This window comes from Cricetulus griseus, chromosome 6 (assembly GCF_003668045.3).
Source record: "Cricetulus griseus strain 17A/GY chromosome 6, alternate assembly CriGri-PICRH-1.0, whole genome shotgun sequence".
NCBI lineage: Eukaryota > Metazoa > Chordata > Mammalia > Rodentia > Cricetidae > Cricetulus > Cricetulus griseus.
Window position 1 is genome coordinate 92343867 of NC_048599.1, and position 23280 is coordinate 92367146.

At 34.9% G+C, this 23280-nt stretch overlaps 1 protein-coding gene across 1 annotated transcript in view; it reads right to left on the reverse strand.

Moving 5' to 3' along the window:
* Positions 1-13202: 13202 nt before the first annotated feature.
* Positions 13203-23280, reverse strand: part of Fsip2 (fibrous sheath interacting protein 2) — a 78485-nt gene continuing 68407 nt past the window's right edge. The window contains exons 20-24 of the mRNA XM_035447065.1: positions 21661-21752; positions 20040-20086; positions 16969-17012; positions 14696-14765; positions 13203-13339 (exon numbers count right to left, since the gene is read on the reverse strand). Of these exons, the coding sequence (XP_035302956.1) occupies positions 13203-13339; positions 14696-14765; positions 16969-17012; positions 20040-20086; positions 21661-21752 (390 nt within the window). The remainder of the gene's footprint in view (positions 13340-14695; positions 14766-16968; positions 17013-20039; positions 20087-21660; positions 21753-23280) is intronic.

Below are 23280 nucleotides of genomic sequence, written 5' to 3' on the forward strand. Positions count from 1 at the left end.
TTATAGAACTGAGTAAAGCAATTTAGCTGTTACTGTTTCCCGTATGGTTTTATGTGTATTAGTGTGATTTTCAATGTGCATTTTTAAATCAAAATAACAAGCAATGCTTTGCTTACATTATTTAAACTGTGTATATTCAAGTTTTATAACTATTCTGTTTATCAGATAAAAACACAGTTAAACTATTTTCTTTAATTTAACCTGACTAATAGACATGAAAAGTTTTATAAACATTGAGAAGCTGGCTATATTAGGAAGTAAATACTTGCACTGTTGGGAAATACTTTAAAAATTCAAATGTAGTAGCAAAAGAGAGATGACACAATGACTTGCTTCATACAGCCTGCTCTCAGGAGAGCTCTGGGGATGACAGAAACTCATTTGTATTAGAAAGACATTACAGTGTTCATAAGGGCTCTGCCCTTATGACAGATTCCTCTTATTGTGTGCCTTTTCTCAACACAATGGGGACCAAGACTCAACATTAATTTGAGTGACAACAAATCATACTTAATTTATAAGGCTTTCTGCCTCTCTTAGGGATTTTCCCCTCACTTGTTTTAGGTCTTGGCTCTGGGTTATTTATTGAATAGTTCTTTATGGACTTTCTAAGAAACCTCTCCACTATCACTCTGCTGGCCTTTATTTGTCTTAATCCTCTTTATAGCATTTTTACTGCTCTACCATGCAACCTCTATAAAACTGGGAACTATCCACTTGGTTTAGTATTCCACCATGAGTGTTAGGAATAGTGGCTATAAAATAGTACTAATATGCATTTCTTACATGAACAGCACATTTGTAGCAAACTTTGAAGAAACACTAACAATTCTAAATGCTAGGCTTTATATTAAGTGTTTTAAATGTATGTTCCATAATTCTGAGAGGAACTCCATATTATAGAGGAAAACTGTTCCAGCCTAAAAATAATAGAGAGAGGATTTGATTTTAGAGACCAAATGCTTGAACATCATGTCAAGCTACTGTATGAGAAATGACTTTTAGTATTTTAAATACAACACTGGTCTGCTGAGATGGCTCAGTGGGGAAAGGCATTCGACATCAAGTCTGACTACCTGAATTCAATCCCCAGGAGCCAAGTAGAAGGAGAGAACCAAGCTGTCCTTAGATTTATACCTGTGTCTGTGCTGTGCATGTACTCAACCCGCCCCCCACCAACACACACAATAAACAGATGTGAACAAATTTAAAAAATTATGTTGTGACATATTATTTATAATTTATTAAAGCCTGCCTGAAGATTTAGAAAGCAAAGTCAGCCACAAGCCATAGAAACCAGGCACACACTTTTAATCCCAGCATCCAGAAGCTAGGTGGTGGTGGTACATGCCTTTAATCCTAATACTCAGGATTAAGAAGTAGACTGATCACTGTGCCTCCAAGGCCATCCAAATCTACACAAGATTGATCCAGTTCTAAGGAGAAACAACTCACACAAAGAAGATCTCAGCACCTGGGATCTCACGCCTTTAATCCCAGCACCAGAGGAGTATAAAAGATAGGAACAGGGTCTTCAGTAGTAAGTATCAGACATTCATTCTCCAGCCACATTGAGGATAGGAAGACATTGAAGTCTCGGGATTCTCCTGCCATGCTGAGAAGAGGGAGCAGTTTGAAGTTTGGTGAAGCCAGGATCTCTTTTCAGTCTGAGGTAAAGTAAGCTAATGGCTAGCTGCTTTGCTTTTCTGAATTCAGCTTGAAGCTTGAACCTCAATATCTGTCTCTGGGTCTTTTACTTTTCATGTTACATTGAGCAAACAGACAAATTATAAGCAACTAAATATATAGCTTTAAGTTATCATTTACTCTTCCAAAATTATTGGTATCCCAAATAGGACAGTATCTCATATCTTGCATGGTCATTAAAATGTGCTACTATAAAATAATATGCATGAAAACATAAACTACAACTATTTGAGAGAAATATGTAAATGATACTAATTTTTGAGATGATACAATGTAAGTTGCAGGCACATTTATGGATCTACAAATAAATGACTATCTGTATTATCCTAATTTTATTGCATTAACATAATTCTAAGTTGGGATTTGATAAATACCCACTGGGTAATTGTGTGACTTTTGTTAGAAGAAAATCTGGTTAATTGTAGGCCTTAATGATGTTAGTGGTTAGAAATAACAGTCTTCTGTTGCATGAAAAATAAAGAAACACAGACTGATATTGGATTCAAGCTTCAAGCTGAAGATCAGCGAAGCAAAGCATCCAAGACAGTAGATCTTACCTCTACCCAGCTGAATCTCTGCCCAGCCATGTCACTACTGTTTCCACTTCTCTATTGCTTGGACTAAAGACATGAGCTCTGTTATTCTTTTAGAATGATCCAATCTCATGTAGCCCTGAGTGCCCTTGAACTCAGAGAGATCCATCTGCCTTTGCCTTCCGAGTTTTGAGATTAAAGGTATGTGCCACCACTGCCTGGTTTTTAGGGCTAGTTAGTATGACTGCTTTGCAATTTTGATCTCCAGTGGCTTTAATAAATTATAAACAATATATCACCACAGTCTTCCAGATATGCTTGGAAGTTTAAATTTGCAACTTGTGATAGTTGACACCCAGAAGTGTATGTATGAAAGTGATGACTCAAGCTTTGTATTGGAATGTACTCCATTTCCATGACTCTTAGAGACAGCAGCCTCTAGAGATGCAAGATCATCTCCACTTTCTGTGCCCTCATAGATTCACTACATTTCTTCCTATCTATTATTAAAGGCTATGCTTGTGTTTCTGGCTACAAAGGAGAGCAGAAGTAGACTACTTATAATAGAGATGGACAAAATGTTTCTGTCGCTCAACTGGTATCAATGGCCAAAATACAAAGAGATTTTCTTATTTTTCACTTTTAGTAGTGAATTAAAAGGGAAGGTTTTTAAATGCTCCATAGTAATCTGAGTGTTTCCTTCTTAGAATATTACTAATGCAGTGGCAGCCTAATTTCTTCATAAGTATTTAGTTTAGCCTTAGCAGCTGCTAGGTTCTACTGGTAACCACAGCTTTTTCTTAAAATAGTGATATCCATTTTGAGGACCAAATAAATTGCTTTATTTAATACTGGTGTTGCTTGCTTCCTTTGTTGAAGCACTTTGCCACAGCCAGAAAATACAGCTGCTTTCTTGCTCCTTATGCTGCAAGTAAGATAAATTGTAGGAAAATGAATTATAAAATAAAATAGTTTATTTGGTATTTAGATTTGGGTTTCTGCAAGTTACAAAAGTAAGATTCTCAGAAAATGAATATATAGTTTAAACCAAGAGATTCTAATAGTGATTACTTGTTCTAATCATGTTGCAATAAAATTTGAAATTTATTTTTCAGTAAGACAGAATACGTTTTTATTTAAGTTTTAAAGACTTTTAAAAACTGAACTTGTGAGCTTTGAGACCCTTATGGAGTCATTTGTAAGAAATGATCATATATGAGACTTGTTTAGAATTTCATCTGGTCTTTAGGGTTCATAATAGCAGTGAGAATCTGGAAAATGTAGAAATATTTCTGATGATGTCATAAGCTGGTTAGAAGTACAATAAAATGACTTATCTAAACCGTTATTCTGGTTAGTAAAACACTAAACTCATATTCTGTGCTTTGCTTGAATGTCCTCTTAGCTGTTTTCAAAGGTCAAGCACATTTATAATTGCTGTATTCAAGCTCAGATAGAGTTGATGGGCACAATAAGGACTGTATCTAATTTCTTCCTTCTCCATATATGGCAGGATAACGGACCAGGTATATCCTGCCTCCTTATATGACAGCCAGAAGACAAACAAATTTATATGGAATAATTTTTCTCAGGCACTGAACTAAAATAGTTTATGCAAGTGAATTTTGAGAAAAGAAAATTAAGGTGTCCTTATAGACACCCCAATGATCTGCTCTTTCTTCCTTCCTTTCCTCTCTCTCTCTCTCTTTAAGAAAGGGTCTCATTAAGCATTTCTGTGCTGTTCTGGAACTCTCCATGTAAACCAGAATGGCCTCTGACTCACAGAGATCTACTTACTTCTGCCTCCCAACTGCTGGGATTAATGTGTGGACCACCGACCCCCCAGAGGGAAACAAGTTTCTTACTGCAGCACAAGAAACATCTGGGTGGGGGGAAAAGGGGTATGAGAGCTGTGACTGGAATGTCAAATGAAATTTAAAAGAATAAATAAATTAAAAAATAAAAATAAGAAACTGCCACAACTGAGCTCAGAAAGCAGAGGCTCAAGTCTGACAAGGAAAAGTTCAGAACACTGGATGTGGAGAAAGGCAAACAGACGAGAGAGAGAGAGAGAGAGAGAGAGAGAGAGAGAGAGAGAGAGAGAGAGAGAGAGAGAGAGACAGAATCTAAAGATATACAGGGACATCCTTGTATTCTAGAACCTCCAACTAATGCTGTTGGATGCATGAAAGGAAAACACTGAAGACCAGGAAAAGAGCTACCAGGAAACACTAAGATAAGTAATTTACAAACTTCATATGAAAATGGCATCTAACATGTAGATTTTATAGTGTAAAAATTAATTAATAGATGTCTCAGAAAGTCATTGCTTTGTAAAGGATTTTTTGTTATGTATTATAGTTTTGAGAAACTTTACTGTCAAAGTAAATGGAAAAAGCTGATTATAAATAATTATGAAATTAGGTCTTAAATGTCTTAAAATAGTAAAATGAATCTTGACATAATTGTCCTTAAGATCACAGTATCTGCTGGCTAATCAAAACCTGCCAGACAAATAAAAAGGAAAATATGGTATGTAGTCAAGAGAAAGAAAATAACGGATTTAAAGAAACCAGAAAGTATAGTTGACAAAGGTACCTTCTTCCAAGCCTGATGTACTGAGTTTGATCCCCAGGACCAAAATAATGGAAAAGAGAGATTTGAGTTCTGTGATTTATCCTCAGATTTCCACACTTATGTCATGACACACAATTGCTTGTGCATACACACCCACATACATGTAAATGTTTTAAGGCACTAGAAATAATTATTAATTATAATGATTAGAGAAAGCCAGGAGGTATTCTAGAGTCAAAAATGAATTGTTGAAAAGAATTTTAGTGATGTAGCCTACAATATAACAATAGAAACATTTGACTAAAACACAGAAAGACATTCCTAAACGACTGTAGTAACCAGTGTCCTGGGTTGATAAACCATAGCAAATGGTTTGTCAAAGTATACATGAAAATCCCTAAGGAGGGGAAAGAGAATTAAAAAATAAAAAAGACTGTTTCCACAGTTTTTCAAAGTAACAAACCTATGCTCAGTCATTCATAAAATTCTAATCCAATTCTTTTTTTAGTAGCTTGTTTCTTTTTTTGTTAAATCTTTTTAAAATCTAATTTAGAAACAATCTTATTTTACATATCAATCCCAGTTCCCTCTCTCTCCCATCCTCCTATGCCCCCACTGACAGACCCATCCCACACCCCATCCACTCCTCAGGGAGGGTGAGGCATTCCATGGGGAATCATCAAAGTCTGTCATATCATTTGGGGGAAGGCTTAAGTCCTCACCCTTGTATCTAGGCTGAGAGAGTATCCCTCCATAGGGAATGGGCTCCCAAAGCCCATTTGTGCACTAGGGATAAATACTGGTTCCACAGTTAGAGGTCCCATAGACTGCCCAGGCCTCCTAACTGGCACCCATATTCTGATTTCTTAAGCAAGCAGAAAAACGAAAAGCTGGAAAAGAATCAGAGTAAGCCAGGCACGCTGGTGCACAAACATCTCTAGTGTTTGATACAGGAACATGTGAAGGACAGTCTAGGATGCAAAGGAAGGTCAGGGCCTCTGCATACTGAGCTCTTATCTCTGGTAACAGAAACAAAACTAAACCAAAAAAGACGTGGAGTAAAGTCACATAAAGAATGATTAACTGAAAGAAAATACTGTTCTGAAAACAATATCAAAAAAGGTTTAAATAAAATAAAATTTAAAGGCTGTTTCTCAGATGCCAGGAAAACACCAATAAAGTACATTTGAATCTTCAAATGGAAGAAACTTACATGAGACCTAAACAGAGCATTATATACTTATTTTCTGATACTGTAAAAGGATAACAGACATGCCAAAGCCAAAATGTGAATTGTATGTTTTGTGATTTGATGTATCCAGAATTAAATTTCATGAAATAAATAAGGTAACAGACAAAATGAAAACATGAACTTGCAAATTACTTAACATACATATGTAAATAATATGTAATTGTGAGATTTAAGAGCTCTGGCAAGCAACAGACATTGTGAAACTGGATAGCAATTTCTTGTCTTTAAGTTGCTTGAAATGGAAAGAACTTCACTGTTTTAATTTTTTTAATTTTTACTTATACATATAGATCACATTATATCTATTATTACATTAGTCATTTTGATAACTGCCTAAAAGGAAGGAAAGTATATATCTCACTTATTGAAACATTTATCAATTCTAGAACCCTTCACTTATTTCTGTTTGAATGGTTTACAAATTTGGTATCTTTTTTTTTTTCAGTTCTAATGATTTCACCTGACTTTTCTATGATGTATGCCTGATGGAAATAAAATCAGGCTTTGAGTACATTTCTTATATCTTTTTTTTTGAAATATGTCTTTAGCATATATAGGACTAGACATACTTGAATTCTGAATTTTCTTTGAGAACTGTAATAATGTTAGGCATTTTATTTTGTGTTTATTGGAAACATGGGAATTCTCTTTTACATATAATGAAGATATTTTTATGTGTGTAAAGACTATCTTTGTGGAAAATTGGTATTATTGCGGTGATTCTAGTGTTAAAAAGATTTGGTCTGAGTAATATTTTCATACTGGAAGCTATTCTACAAGTTGTGCTACCATAATTTCCTAGAGAATTACTCATTATTCACTGTTGTTGATATTTTATTTCATTTTATAATCTCTATTTGCAGGTTTTAAAGTAAGTTTATAAACTGAGAATATTCAGTGAGTACTGGTCAATCCAGACACCATACAAACAACACAGCAAGTTGTATTTATTATGTAAGTACATGTAACAATAATAATAAAAGAAAAAGAGGCTATCAAGTTAAGTGTGGAAGGTCATGGGAGGGGTTTGAGGGAACAAAGACATATGGAAAAGTGATATAATTCTATTTTAATTAAAATATATTAAAGTAAAACTTTGCAAAAATTAAACTAAAAAATTGAAGTAAATATTTGTGAATGAAAGTGTGCAGTTTACAAAATATAGCAATGGAAGTTAACGATCTTAAATAAATGCTTCTAGACCATCACTCCTAATAAAACAATAAAATTAGCCGGGCGTTGGTGGTGCATGCCTTTAATCCCAGCACTTGGGAGGCAGAGGCAGGTGTATCTCTGTGAGTTCGAGGCCAGCCTGGTCTCCAGAGCAAGTGCCAGGATAGGCTCCAAAGCTACACAGAGAAACCCTGTCTCAGAAAAATAAAAATAAAATTATGAAAATATATGTAAGTTCAGATGTATACAATCCAATATGAAATTATTTGATGAAGCATTTATAGACTATTTAGTAAGTATTAGTGATAGAGTTAGAAATTATTTTCTCTTTTCCAATCTTTATTTTTCCTGGAAGTTTATGTTTAAAATCTTGACTTTGAGTCTAAAGATTAAGAAACATTCTCATGCGCACGATTGTATAACACTTTGAAGAGAAATCAAGTGCTTCTATAAGGCTCAGAAATTCTAAATGAAATTATTATTTCACATTTACTTAAACAAATGTAACTGATGCACTGAAGCAAATGTAGCAGGTAGATTTATATCATTAAGTATTTTTGTTATCATTAAATCTATACTTTTGCATCCTGTGTCTGTGGCTAATAATGATGGCAAATTTTGATGTTTTACTCTAAGAAAAGTAATCATTTAGTGTTGAAAAGTTGCATGATAAGTGGCAAATAAGGAATAAACAGAAGCTGGAGAGATAAATTTGTGGTTAAGATTACTTGCAGCTTTTCTAGTAGACCTGACTTGATTTCCAGCATCCACATTGCCTCTTACACCTTCTAAAACAGCAGTTTTAGAGAATTCAATGCCTTCTTTTAACCTTGGTGGGCACTGCACACATATGGTGCACAGACATACATGCAGTCAAAACACCATACACATAAAAATCAACAACAATAGCAAAACATTTTTTTTTGGCGATATCTATATCTGCCTTACCATTGAGGAGCCATATGCTGAAGCCTGATGTCTTTGGGGCTTCGATAGGAACCAGCCAAACAACCTTGGGTCCTCTCCTGAGTCAGGGAGTGTGGATGAGGGAAGGCTAGCTATCCTGACATTAGAGAAAAGACAGAGACAACTGGTCATAACAGGAGGGCAGACAGTTAATACTGAAAACCCCAGTTTATTGATCCATCATCTTAAGTAACTATCCAAAGGTGGGGGCAATGGCAGAAGACATCTATTATCATGTATAAAGGGTAGATAGCAATTATTTCCCTTTATCCAAAAGGCACTCCTAAACTGCACAAACTAAGGCCTTCAGGCACTGCATGCCAGCACATCTCACTAGCTTTCAGGATGGGTATCAAACCTCCCTGGAGAAGTTTACTGTTATTTAGATAGGAGCCATTCTCCACTGAGGCCAGGACATCCTGCAACTATTAGCTGACATCTTAAAAACAATAGAAATAGAGGCTCTGCTGAACTTGTGGCAGGGTAGAATAGATTTCCAAATATAAGGCCTCAGACAACTTATAAAAGGAATGAACAAATTCTACTAGGATTTTAGCTTTCTAAATTTTTATATAAAAATATTTTTAAATGAATATCCTAAGATCATACAGCAGTTTTGATTTCCCCTATTAAATATGACTTCTACTTATAAAGATCATATTACATGTTTTGTTTTGACTTCCAGATTTTATTCGGAATAGCATAAAAATATTTCATAAAGTTAAATCATTATAGTTAATGCTTAATTCATTGAAATCATTTTAACGAGAAAACTGATAACTCATGTCTGATTCTAGTCAACAGGGTAATACAAGTCTCATAAAGTTTGGAAGTATTTATTTACTTATATTTTTATTTTTCTGTAATATATTAGATCCCAACTCCAGTTTCTGCTCCCTTCTCTCCTACAGCCCACCTCCCAATAATTCACTCTGCCCTTTCCCTTCAGAAAAGGGCAGACTTCCGGGTGATATCAAACAAACATGGCATATCACGTTTCAGTAAGACTATACTCACCCCCCACCCCCACCCCCACACCTCATATTAAGATTGGACAAGCTATCCTAATATGAGGAACATGGTCCGAAAACCTGGTAAAAGAGACAGAGACAGCTCCTGCTCCCTCTGTTAGGAGTCGCACAAGAACATCTTGCTGCATAACCATTAACATATGTGCAGAGGACCTGTCAGACTCATGCAGACTCTCTGATGTCGGTTCAGTCTCTGTGAGAATTGTGAGCCCTGGTTAGTTGCTTTGTAGGTCTTTTTGGGGTGTCCTTGACCCTTCTGGCTATGTCCTTCCTTTCTTCTGCAGGATTCCACGAACACCTTCTCATGCTTACCTGGTGGGTCTGTGCATCTGCTTCCTTCAGTTGCTTCCTTTAGAAACATCTCTGAGGATGATTGTGCTAAGCTCTGGTGTACACGTATAGCAGAGTATCATTATTAATCATTTCATTGACTTATTTATTTGTTGTTTGTTTTTGTTTAATCGTGTTTGGTCATATTCTCAGGTCTGTGGGCTATTTAGGCTCTGATTCTTGGCCCTCTGAGAAGTGTCAAGGGTGGACTCTCTCTTGTGGCATGGGTCTCAACGTAGACCAGTTCATTGGTTGGCCTCTCCTAGAAGTTCTGTACTACCTTTAGCCTAGCACATTCTATAGGAAAGACAAAATGTAGGTCGCAGGCTTTGTAGCTGGGCTGGTTTCCCAATCTCTACATTGGAAACCTTGGCTAGTTACAGGCAAGTATCCCTATTCGCATTACTAGGACTTTAGGGGAGTTTCCATTGCATTGGGTTTCTACCTTGTCACTGAAATGCCCCCAATTCTGGTCGTGTCTCTAAGCACTTGCTCCTTCCATCTCCCTATCCCTTCCTGTTCCCATCCCCACCCACCCCCACCACGGACCTTCAGAATCGATTCTATTTCTCCTTCTCAGGGAATCCATGCTCCCAACTTGAACCCTCCTTGCTCCTTAGTGTCTCTGGGTCTGTGGACTGTAACATGGTTATCCTTTACTTTACAGCTAATTTCCACTTATAAGTGAGTACATACCATGTTTGTTTTTCTGGGTCTGGGATGGAGAGACGGCTCAGTCATTAAAGGCTAGGCTCACAACCAAAAATATAAGAGTTTGGAAGTACATGTATTTTTACATCTTAGAAATATTTGTGGATATTTGTCACTAATCATTCTTTGAATACTAGCAGACTACATCTATAAAGGCATAGGCTACTAGGCTATTCAATTGGATTTTTTTATTGGAATTCATTTATTTGTCCATGTTTTCAACTTCATCTTGATTCACATGTTGTGAGGGTGTATCTCTTTCCTCCAATTATGCATTCTGTTGCATAGAATTGTTCATAATAGCCCATTATAATCCTTTGTGGCTTCCAAGACCTCTGTGCTAATTATTATTTTTTTTGGATCTTCTTTATTGTTTAGATTAGGAGACTTTTGACTTGTTTTTTTTTTTCAAAGAAACTTTGTTGACTTGTTTTTTTATATTATTTGTTTGTTCTGATTATTTCCTTCCTTATAATTTTTGTATTTGTTTGTTCTTATTTTCCTTAGTCATTGAGAAGTAAATTTTTTTGCTTTTCAGCTTTTTGTTCTTCATTTTTAATGTTGACTAGCTGTATAAAATTCCCCTATTGTGCTCTTTCTTTGAATCCTATCAGGTCTGATTTATTATATGATTTATTATATTTTAATTTTCATTTTTCTCAAGACATGTTTAAAATCCATTTTTGATTTCCTGTTTGGCTCAGTCATTGTTGAAGAGAGTTTTCTTTAGTTTCTATGGGTTTGTGGATTTACCAGAGTACTTCTTGTTCTTGGTTATTTCACATTTCATTACACCCTGTTCAGGAAGACAATGCAAAACACTGGTCTGTATCTTTGAAGAGTACTGGTAAAATGATCCTTGAAAATGATCAGAAGATTCCAGAAGAGTCTGGATTTTCAGCACATATTGGAAACCTGAAGCTGAGCCCTAATTCATCAGTGCCCAGCATGGGACAGGTGAACATGCCCATCAGAGTAATTAATGGCAAGGAGGCAAAAGCAGAGCTTCCTGCCAGCTTTTATCTGGGCTGCTCACATTTTAGAGTGGCTCTTCTAGTTCAAATAATGTGACCAAGAAAATCCCTCACAGGAATTCCATAATTTGCATTTAGTTGATTCCAGAACTCATATAATTCTTGCATATAGTTTCCTCACTGTATTTTCTTATTCCAAATCCCTTCTTTTACTTATTATTAATACATTTAGCACCAATATTTTTTAAAGTCCTAGTTAATACTTCCAATATCAGTGCTAGTAAGTTTTTGCCAACACAAACTCAGACATATTTGGGAACATGGAATATTGGTTGAAAAACTGTCTCCGTAAGGTTGGTCTGTAGGAAAGTCTTGATTGATTGATATGGATGAACCCAGATCATTGTGGATAATGTCACTGCTGGGCAGGTGGCCCTGGGTTGTATAAGAAAGCAGGTTAAGCAAACCCTGAGGAGCAAGCCAGTAAGAAATGTTCCTCCTTGGATTCTGTTGCATTTCCTGTTTCTTTTATTTTTTTATTTAAATTAAAAACAAGCTTGTTTTACATGCCAATCCCAGTTCCTTCTCTGTCCCCTCCTCCCCTGCCTTGACTTCTCTCTATGATGGACTGTTAGTCTGAGAATTATAAGCTATAATAAATACTTTCTTTTCCAAGTTGTTCTTGGTCATGGTATTTATCAAAATGAAAGAAGCCTATCCAGGGCAGGATCTTAGTTTCTTTCTAACTTTACCAGTGATAAAAATAAAAGTTCAGAAAGAACACTTCATAGGTGATGAAACTGCATGAACTGCTAAGACATGAACTATCTGAATGTGCCTTAGATAATGTACTGCCTGGTTCATAATTGTGTTGTGTAACTCATATTGGCTTTGACATCTACTTTATAATCATATTAATGATATGAATCCTAAAATCTAACAGGAAAAGTCCATATTTAGTGCTAGCAGGTATTTTGGGTTGATTGGTTTATTAACTAAAATTTAGTCACTTGCTGTCACAGCATACAGATAATAATTAAGTTTAAAATCTTACTGAAGTTTCCATAGAAAACACTTATTATACCAAGAAGTTGAATCATTGATACTTATGGTATATATAGCAAATGGCTATAAAGATACCTCAAATTAATTTTCAAGTTTACAATAAAGAAATGATAACTTCTTTAAGAGACAAACAGTTGTATTCTAATTGAAGCACTATACTTAATATGAATACACATATCTGCAGGTGTATGTATTGACCAGTATGGTACTGCATTATATAAATTTTTATATAATTTAATGTTTCTATGTGCTAATTAAAATCAGTCCCAAATGGAACATATACAGAACTGCTGCACCTAAGTCTCAATGAATACTGTGAGCCTTTGTCCCCTGGTAATTTCAGAAGTTACATCAACATGACTGCCTAAACATAGCTCAATGGGGACAACAACAATAGACATTTTAACTTGAAAGGGCGAAAGAATTCAAGACCTCAACCCTTCACAAAGAACTACCTCCAATGATGGAATGCTGAGAGCAGAAGACATAGACTTCCCCAGGAAAGAGCACACCAATTGGTTATTCAATGTCAAGTGGTCAGCCTTGAAATTATGTATATAAGTAACATTATACAGAAAGGACAGATTATAATATGTAGACATATATATGCATGTAACAACAATTAATAAGTTCATGAAATTGAAAGATAGTAAGGGGGAGTATATGGGAGGGCTTGGAGGCAGAAATGCGGAGGGGAAATAATGTGACTATAATCTAAAAAAATAAATAATGGAAAATAATTTTATTAAACTGCAAACTTTTACTATACCTTTAACTAAAGTACATATTTTAAGTTGAATTATTATAATAATTGGACAGTATGTTCTACTTTAAATATCATTTTATTTTATAGGGAATCACAATTTTATCAAGTGGAGAAGCTTTAGTGCTTATCCTGGTGAGGTGGTGAGGACGACTTCGGCATACTACTGCTAGATCGGGAGAACACCTTTGACAGAGTTGAAGATACCTTCGCCAGCACTTTAGACCCTTGCTTGGAAATAGTGTTCTTGCATATTTCTGTGGGGGAAAAGATAATATTAATAAACTGAGAGATAACTGAACTAGTTACATTACAGCAATGATTTAGAATTCACAAGTTGGCATTTGTAAACTAATCTGTGGAAGCTAAAGCAGAATTACGGTGTCTTCACTCAACTTGTTATATTTCCCCCAAGGAATGATGCAGAGCAATTGTCTTCATTTATGGGTGATGTGCTTTTGGTGATGTCAAAGACCTTGTCTACAATCATACAGGTAAAGTGAGTCTAAGCTGGAAATGTGGTTCAGTAATTTTATCTCTCATGGTTTAGTATTTACTTGACCTTAAGGCAGCTCCAGGTAAGTGTGCAAAGTCCACTTCTTGTCCCTTCTAAAATTATTTGAAAATACCTAAGGAACTGAACAGGGGGATACATTTCAATGCTCTTACATGGGTTCTACTTTATAGTGATCAAGTGTAAGAAGAAATATAGTAGGTGCTGTTACTTTTTTTAAATTTTGTGTACATTTCCTTTTGAAAGTCCTTAAGCATATTTCTTTGTCATGTAAGATATGACTGTATAGATATTGAAAATGTCAGTATTTGGATTCAGTTTTCTGTATCAGATATTAATAACCCTTGAATATTTAACCAAATAGCTCAATTTATGATAACTTGTAATATGACTTGAAAACACACAAGAGGTCAAAGTCCAACATTTTTCTAACTTTCAAAAGTTGGGAATATTTATTTAAGTGTACATATTTGGTTTCTCTTAGAAGAAAAAGAGAGAGAGAGAGAGAGAGAGAGAGACAGAGACAGAGACAGAGAGACAGAGAGAGACAGAGAGACAGAGAGAGACAGAGAGAGAGAAAGTTCTGAAAAGACTAGGAATCTAGCATTCCAGTGACTAATGGGTCATGCCAGTCCCACTTAACCACAGTCCTTATTACATTTGTATTTCATCATCCATCTTGCTCAGGAAGCCATACTTTCTTGTGAACAATTCTGCTTGTGAATGACTGTAGGCACTAAAAATCCTGGGGTGGGGGGGTCTGTGTAGCTTAGCAGCTATATAGGTTTGGAGAGCTCACTATGGTTTTCATCCTCAATTATTCCCACTTCATTCTTTAGTAACATAAGGAAAACTGTGGCCTAGCAAATGTTAGTTATACCATCTGTTGTCCCTTGGGGTCCAAAGTTAAAGACACTTTGTATAATAAACTATAGATGTTTTAATACAAATAGTGTAGATATTATATAATCCCATATTAACAATATACAAGACAAGGGCCATTCATCATGGAAAGATCAATGATAAAAATGTCTACTTTCACAATAATACTAATAAAAGTTTTATTTCATTAGTTGCTAAAAGTTACTGTATTTTGTACCTGAAATGTGTTCCTTTGAGACACCTGCACTGCTGGTCGTATGTTTTGATCCTTCAAAGATGGTGACAAACTGCCAAGACAAATTGGCATACTTAGTCTTTAGATAGCAAAGATTACATATGCCAAGAAACACCTAAATACATATAAAACATAAAATTTCACCCAAGTGAAATCTTTTTTCTTCTGCTTCAAATAAGCCCCCTCTGAGCCTCAGACAGGTTAACTTTGCAAGTTATAGTTCTAAGGATTTGTGTATGTGATGGGTGATGACCTTGGCTATAACCACATGATGACCAAAGGCTGAGATCTGTTGAATCTTGGAAAAGGTCAGTGGTTTGCCCACCTCTCCCTTTGCATTCATTGACATACATTGCAAACACGTCTGAGAAAAGAAATCATGATAAGGGAGAAGCCAGAATGCTTTGCAGTTCTCAATTTTCTCTATGGAAACTTTAATTGCTAAATTTCTCTATGGAAAGTTTAGCAATTACAGGTTCTGAAACAACAGTCACTTCTTGTTTTGGTATTTCTAGGAACACACCAGATACTAGTTTTAATATGGAGACCTGTGCCATTTCTCTGAATTAAGAGGAGTAACTGATTCTAAAAGACAAAATTCAGTCACTATCAAGACTCAAGTTCTCAAAATCTTTTGTTTATATAACTTCAAGTACTCAAGAGAAACTTCAAACAGACAGTACTGCCTTTCCTATGTCTCTCTATAATTTACCTTAGCTTTTGAGTCAACAAACCCTGCCCATTTAATCATCTGGTTAAAATGTCCTAGGGCTCTAATCTCTTATGTGTTATATTTCACACTCCTTAGGATTGCATCCACCTCCATTGTTCCATGACACTAAACAAAGAATAGAAACAAAACAGGTCCACCTCATAGTATTCATTGGCTTGGAAGTTTTACATTCTCTGCTAAGAAAGAATATGTTTCCTTCCAAATTTTAGGTGGCTGACACTTGTAAAGATGCAGGAAAAACAACCCATTGTCTACCACTCATGGGTTAAATATCAAGGCCTTCTAAGCAAACTTTATTCTATCTTTTCTTTCTATGAAATTTCAAAGATGTTCCTGCAAATAGTGAAAGAAAATTTAAGAAATGGTACTGACTGCTCTTTGAGATTTGATTTCCCAGTCTAAATTTCTACAGCTTATTTCACATCCTCAGTATTGTCTACAGTTTTCAGTTATAATCAACTAGAGGATACACATATGTGAAAGGTAGTTGTGCAACTCTATTTAGAAATGCACTGAGTAACAATGTTGACAATAGTTTGAGCATGGAAAAGGTAACAAACAAGGAAAATACAACAGGAGAAGGGAGTAGACTATCTAGGAATTTAGCATCATCCAAAGAATGTTAATGACTCCCAGACTAGAACTTCAGGGTGTCTCTTCCATTGACATATGATTTTATTTTCTTTGAGGTATGAGTTCATTGAGATTGGAGATTATTAAATAGATGCTAGCATTTATAAATAAAGATGGAATTGAGTGTAGAAGTAATTGGTTTCTTTGGAAAATTGACAAAAATATATTATAGTGTGATAAAGGGTGTTATAAATTGGATCTGGAAATGGTAGTATATTCTACTACTGGAAAGTTGTTGAGTTGCTGGTAAATTTGTAATTCTGTATCTGTGGATTTGGGGGATATTATGAAACTGGATTAGAGTAAGCCAAGAAGACACCATGAAAAAGAATGAGACAAATAAAAGATGCAGCAGGATCTACTAAAAGGTTGAGCAAGAGGAACTTTCCTCAGTACACACTATGTAGAAGTGAGCTGGATGTGAAGAAGTTTGTACGAACATGGAAATATGGGTGAAACCAGGCGTCCATAGCCCTCGTGATTCATCTTTGAAGTTATCCTATGTGTCCTGTCTCATCTACCACATCATAACTGGGCCCTTAGCCTGAGGAAGAATTAAGTAACCCACCCCTTTAGACTTTTCTTCAGAACCAGAACAAGCTATTAATGTAATTGTTAGGTATTGAGAATTAGTGGCTTATTTTGATCACCCAAACGATGAATTCTTATTAGAATACAAGTTTAAGAAGCATTCATAAGGGGACTTTTCAGGTATTAAGGATAGGTCTCATTCAGATGCAGAGATCTGAGTATGACTTGATTGATTGTGAATAGGTCAATTTTTCCTGATTTTCCTCAATAATTCTGGCAAAAGATTCTGACTGAATTTGAAAATTCTTTACAGCCAAACTCCAGTGTACAGAAGTTAGAGGATATTGAAAATATTTACCTGAACACTGCTTGAGTTCCCTGCTTGTGGTTCCTGAGAACATCCTGTGAAAAGTCGAGAAAAGATATTTTTTCTCACATACACACATTCGTAAACACACACACATACATATATTTGTTAATACAAATGCAATGTTTTCACTTCAAATAAATTAATTTGCAGAGTTATTATTATTTTAATGGATTGACAGTTGTAATAAACTTGAAACAAATAAGAGCCCTAGAAAGTTGTAAGTCAATTTTGCATCCACTTGGAAATTAGGAAAGATGAGTATGATCTTATAAAAGAGAGATTACTTAAATTACTTAAGGGCCTTTTCAACTTTAACTTACTTTATATTTATCTAGTTACAAAAATGTGACTCAGACATTGTGGCACACACTTTTAATCTCAACAGAAGCAGTCTGATTTCTGTGAGTTCATGGACAGTTTGGTCTCCACAACAAGTTCCAGTCCAGCCAGAACTACATATTAAGACTCAGTCTCAAAAACAAAACACATAGCAGAAATAAGTAAGAAAGCAATGATGGTTTAAAACAGGGCATCTTTGAGTTAATACTCAAAGAAAATCTAGTGGGATCACTTCAGATCGAAAAACTGCATGAGGTTTCAAGGGAAGTCAATGTCTCATTGAAACACAAGGAAGCAAAAATAACTTTACAAGTTTTTCAGAGACCCATTTTCAGTGGGGAACTAATCTGCCAGCAGAGGAGGTCTGTCAAGTCTTACCTTCATGGCTTAGAACTGGGTACAAATTCAATGTTACTTTTTTAACTGTGCTTCTTCAAAAGTAAAATGAGAATGAGACTATCTATTCTTACTGTGTTATAAGAAGACATGAGGAAATACAGCACACTCAAGTACTATGTACTCTAAACATATGATGTCATCAAAAGCCATCAGAAGTGAATATTAGAAATTATCTTTTGGGAGCAATAAAGATTACAGAAAAAAGAGTAAGGGCCACACTTCAAGTCAGTAGGAATGATTGAGATATCTGGTAAAATTAAGAACTTCATGATAATTATATTCCTAAAGGATCTGATTCTACTTCATATTTCACATGACTAAACTGACTTTTTCTTTGAAATGGTGTAATATGAGGGCCCAAACTGTAAACGTCAGTTTTTTTTTTTTTTTTTTTTTTTTATGTTTCTACAGGGAGTAGGCTTTGGGCTTCCAGGACTGTTTAGAAAACTATTTTGATTAAGAGGTATATAAGAGTTCCAGTTATTTAAGTGGCTCAGCTACTCACACTTACTTGAAATTTTGTTTTATATTGCATGAAACTAGGAATAAGTATGTTCAGCCAGACCTCCATTGAAATGTGTACTGAAATATCAAATGGCTCACATGTTGTCTCCAGCTTAAATGTCTAATGGATACCTTAATCTCATAACCCAAACTGTTTTCACCAGCTTCTTTGCCCCTCTCTTAGCTTCTTCCATATGCTGTATCACTCAATGTTTTTAACCACTATATGCCGATGTTGTGTTTTAGGCTTCAGTGGACACCAATTCACCAAGCTTGCATTCGATAAAAAACAGTCAAGCTCAGATAATTAAAATACATGATCTTTAAGACAACTTCGGGAAAGAAAAAGGAAGCAATGATGTGGCCTACTTAAGATCACAGAAGGCAATTCATTTCACTTTTCAGTGTCTGTGATCACAAGAGTTCTCTTTGGGAAAGTGAGGGGGGAAAATGTCTACTGGTGAGAGAAGAATAAGGTAAACTAAGGGGAAAGAAAACTCCAAAAGTCTTGCCAAGTGAAAGGCTTGGATTTAAGGATGGAGTAGAGGAAGCCACAAGGAAAACCTAGGAAGAGTTAAGAAACGCAATTGAGGTAGTTTAAGTTAATGATGGAAGGTCTTGTAACCATTGTAATATCTTGAAATTTAGTCATTAGTAAAACTGGAAGGGACTTAACAGCCTCTGGATTTGTCTTATATTCTGATCATTGGACTCTTCAACTCAAGTTAACATGTAAATTCCATAAGAAAAAAACTTTGTCTGTATTGATTACACAAGGAATATTATAACAACAACAAAAAAAACTGGTTGGTGAATCTTTAGATGAATCAATGAATAAATGACTTGGTCAGTGACAATATCACTAAAAAATATAAGAAATATGCAAACATCAAACTGAGACAAAACAAAATAGTACACAAAAGTTGACCACAAGGAATGAGGCTCAGTGTGAACTCTTAGACAAAGAACTGGACATCTTGGACACTAATGACTTCACTTCCTGCTTGTCTGTCTTCAGTAATGAAATAAAAAAAATGCACTAAGTAGTTCCTAGCTGGATCTTGTAACTCACAATTTAGAACTCAGGAATCTTACTGATGGTTACCATTATGCATACAGATTAGAATTTATTGATGGTGTTCAGATAGAACTGTTGCTAACAACAGTGAAAATGATGTCTACACCCCAGTTGAGAGGTTTGCTTGAGTGGGTTGCAGAGAAATACTCAGGAAAAACTTGTGGCTTGAAATTCAAGGACATGTTGTAGTAAAAAAAGACTGAGATACCTCTTCTATATATTGTTTTTCATTTATTCAGATTTACCCCCTGAGAGCTGAAAAATATTGGACTAAAGCATCCAAAAAATGTGGTAAACTGATATTCATATAAGCTGATATTTAAAAAACAAAACTAAACAATTCATGCTAGCCAGATTTTATTGTGAACAACTCTATTTAGTCTTTAAAAGGGCTTTTGCATCTTAGTGGAGGTAAGTATGCTCTGATACAAGCAAAGCATACATTTTCAATGAGTTAATTAAATCCAGTTCTAGTCCAGGTATAAATTAGCATGACAATTATAATAAATTATAATATCAGACTAAATTCATATAAAAGAAAGCATTTGGCTTATTTTAACAGCTGGGTGAAATGCTAATGAGTCACCTCCTAAGAGTAGATATACTTAATGGAAAAATAAACTAGTATCACTCTCAAGTTAATGACTAGCATTTTCCAAGTAGGAAATAATTAAGTTATCAAAATAGTCAACAAAGTTACTTTTTCATCAGTTTCTAAAAGTTAAGAAAAATATCCAACCTTCCAATGCTTTAGCCTTTAGATCTGGTTTAAACTCTTCTGCTTCACTAAAATAAAAGAAAAAACAATTTTAGTATATTTAACAAATGAAGAAGCTGCTTGTTAACAGCAAGCTGCCATTTTCCACATGGAAGCAAACAGAATGGCATGCTTCTAAAATTCAAGATTGATTGAGAATGATTTACAAATTGATTTTCCCCACTTCTAAATTTACTGTTAATAAACATAAAATTTACAACCATAATGTGCCAGTAATCACATTGACATTACTGCACAAAGACCACTATCTCCCACCTCTAGACATGTTTGCGCTTAAACACTAACACCCATTCTCCTTTAGAAAATCATTATTTTATTTTGTATCTTTGGGATTTTTGAATAATCCAGATAAGTAGAGTCATAACTGTATTTGTCATTTTGTGACTTATTCTAATTTGTTCAATGTCATCCATATTTATGTGTAGGATTCTGTGAGGATTTTCTTTAAATTGTAGATAATATTCAAAAGAATAAGACACATTTTCTCATGAATTCAACCACTGATGAAAAATGAAAGGTTGCCTTTCTCTTTTGTCTATTGTGAATCACGCTTGTCTTGGTACAGCCTCACTAATATCACTAATATCTGTTGCAGTAACTGTTTTCAGTTGCTGGGTCACATGCTAATTCTTTAGGAAAGCTCCACACTGCTTTTCATAATGACTTCACAATTTCATAATCTTACTATCGGTGCATAAAGGTTTCAGTTTCTCTCCATCCTTAATACTTATTTTCTTTTCTCTCTCTTGCTTCCTTTTCTCCCCCCTTTTCTTTCAGGGACTGTCATGGTTTCAAAATGGCATCTTTTGTGATTTTGATTTACATTTCCTTAGTGATTAGTGATGTGGGGCACCTGTCATGTACTTTTGTACATCTTTTTAGAGGATTTTTCTATTCAAATAATTTGAATTTTAAATTGTTTTTGTTGTTTTACTTTAAGGTATGGGGAGTGGTTTAGATATTTACCTTGTATATAGGTAAATATGTGAATAATTTGCAAATATCTTCCATTCCTTGTACTGAATTCATATTGACCACATTGTCACACAAATAATACTTCTTATTCTATTTAATGATTTATACTTTAACTTTTGTGTTTTTATATTAATTTAGCTAGTTTGTGCTTTTAAAATTTATATTTGAGCACTGGAGCTTAACGTTTTTCCATGTTTTCTTTGTATTCTTTTTGTGAGGCAGAACTATATACCGTTAGCTTACTTAACAAAGCTGAGCAGGAATCTTTCTGTGCTGACAGCACACTTTCTGCTGCTGACTCTATGGCTATCCTTTGGGTTATAATAGCAACCACAAGCGAGAGTAGCACCCTATCACATTATCAAATATCTGATCTACAACATTTATACATTAGAAAGCAGATGTCCAAAAGATATGTAGAGACTAGGTAACGAGAAAAACAGCACTATAATAAGAGAAAACTTAAGACTTAGGGTGTGGAGTCAAGGAATGAGAATCCGAAGTGAGGAGGACTTGATGCTACACTCGTGTTCAACTACAGGTTTACGAACACACCCATTCGTTCATCTCAGATTACCAGATTTGTTCTGCATTAAGTTTTATGTACCCAGAAATGAGGTCTTCTTGGTTGTATGATGAAGTACTCATAATTCTGTGTATGAGGTAATGTGTTGGTTCGATAGCAAGATTTTCTTCTTTCTGCAAAATTATAGATCAGGTATTACACACAAGGAACTTGACTTTCTCCTCCATTGCCATTTTTGTATTCCAATCAATATTTTAAGGAAAAGATAGTTTTATAGATTACTTAAAAATATTTTTAAAGTAGTAAAAATAGAGATGTCTCTTTCATTCTAATTAAAATGTCTCTTTTAGTACTTTTTTTGAAATGGCTCTGTGGAGATATTCTAAATTATGATACTAGATTTTGAACATTTTAAACATAAACCTAGTTCAGATACTGAAGAATATAACATTCTATTTTTAAACTTTAAAACCTTTTAATTACACTCTAGTACATTAAATAGAAGAGCGGAAATACAACTCTAAACATCTTAAGAGCTTGTCTGATAAGACATTTTAACATACTCTGATATATTTGTTGCAAAATCCTGTGCTTCTGATTTGACTGAAACTAGATGTTTATTTTCTGTGGTTTACTGCATCTTTTGTGTTAGCATAAACATAACAGTACAAAATCCATGTGAGGACATTTAATTCAGGCAATTGTCTCACTAGGAAATCTCATATTATATGACTTCCAAAAATGTGGTTAGTTCTGACTTTTGGACAGGGTAAAACCCCAAGGACCATTGAGTACCACATCATGATTAAGAAGTTTAATGTGTGAATATATCTGTGATATTCAAAATACTGTGTATAACTTGTTACATTTAAGAAAGTTGTCAAAACCTATGTAAGAAAAACATTCACTATGTATTTCATGAAGGTAGCATGTCTATTAAGTTAAAGTCTGGTTTCAGACACATTGCAGGATACTTGATTAAACTGTGAACTCTGAGATTACATTATTTATTGGAAAAACCTGTTTCTAATTATGGTGTAGTTCAGACCTAGCACATACTTTTAACCCAAGATCATTCTGCTTGAATATTGTAAACAAAGTTAAATAAATTAACCATAGGTCAAGAGGCAAAGCAAACAACCAGTTGACAAGGATAGGATAAACCATAGAGAATAAGAGGGAGTCAGGTGATAGATAGAGAGATGCACAGGAAGTAGAAGGGAAAAACATTGAGTTTGAGGTTTTCTGTTTGTGATGGTGTAGAAGACAAGTCTTTTTCTGGGATGTCAGTGGAGGAAGGTCACCGGGTGCTTTCTCTGCCTCTCTGATCTAGTAGGCTTTCACCTCACCATCTGGCTCTTGAGACTTTATTGGTAAATTGAACATTTGAAATTTAGTTAAAATTTGGTGAACAATGTGGGGGATGACCAGAGACAGAGAAATCATGCCAGCTGTGAACAAACTGAAAAGACATCAGATTTGGTAAGACACCCGGAAGTCCTCAAGGAGAGAATTAATATTAAAAGGAAAAATCTTTCCCAGGTTAAGGATGGGAAATATCATAATATGGAGCATTAGGACCTGCATTTTAGATGGCTTGAAAACAGAAGAGAAAATGAAAAGATAAATGACTTAACTGTGATCGGCATATTAACAGTTATAATTACTGTCAGTTTGGTAATTCATAATTTATCCAGAATA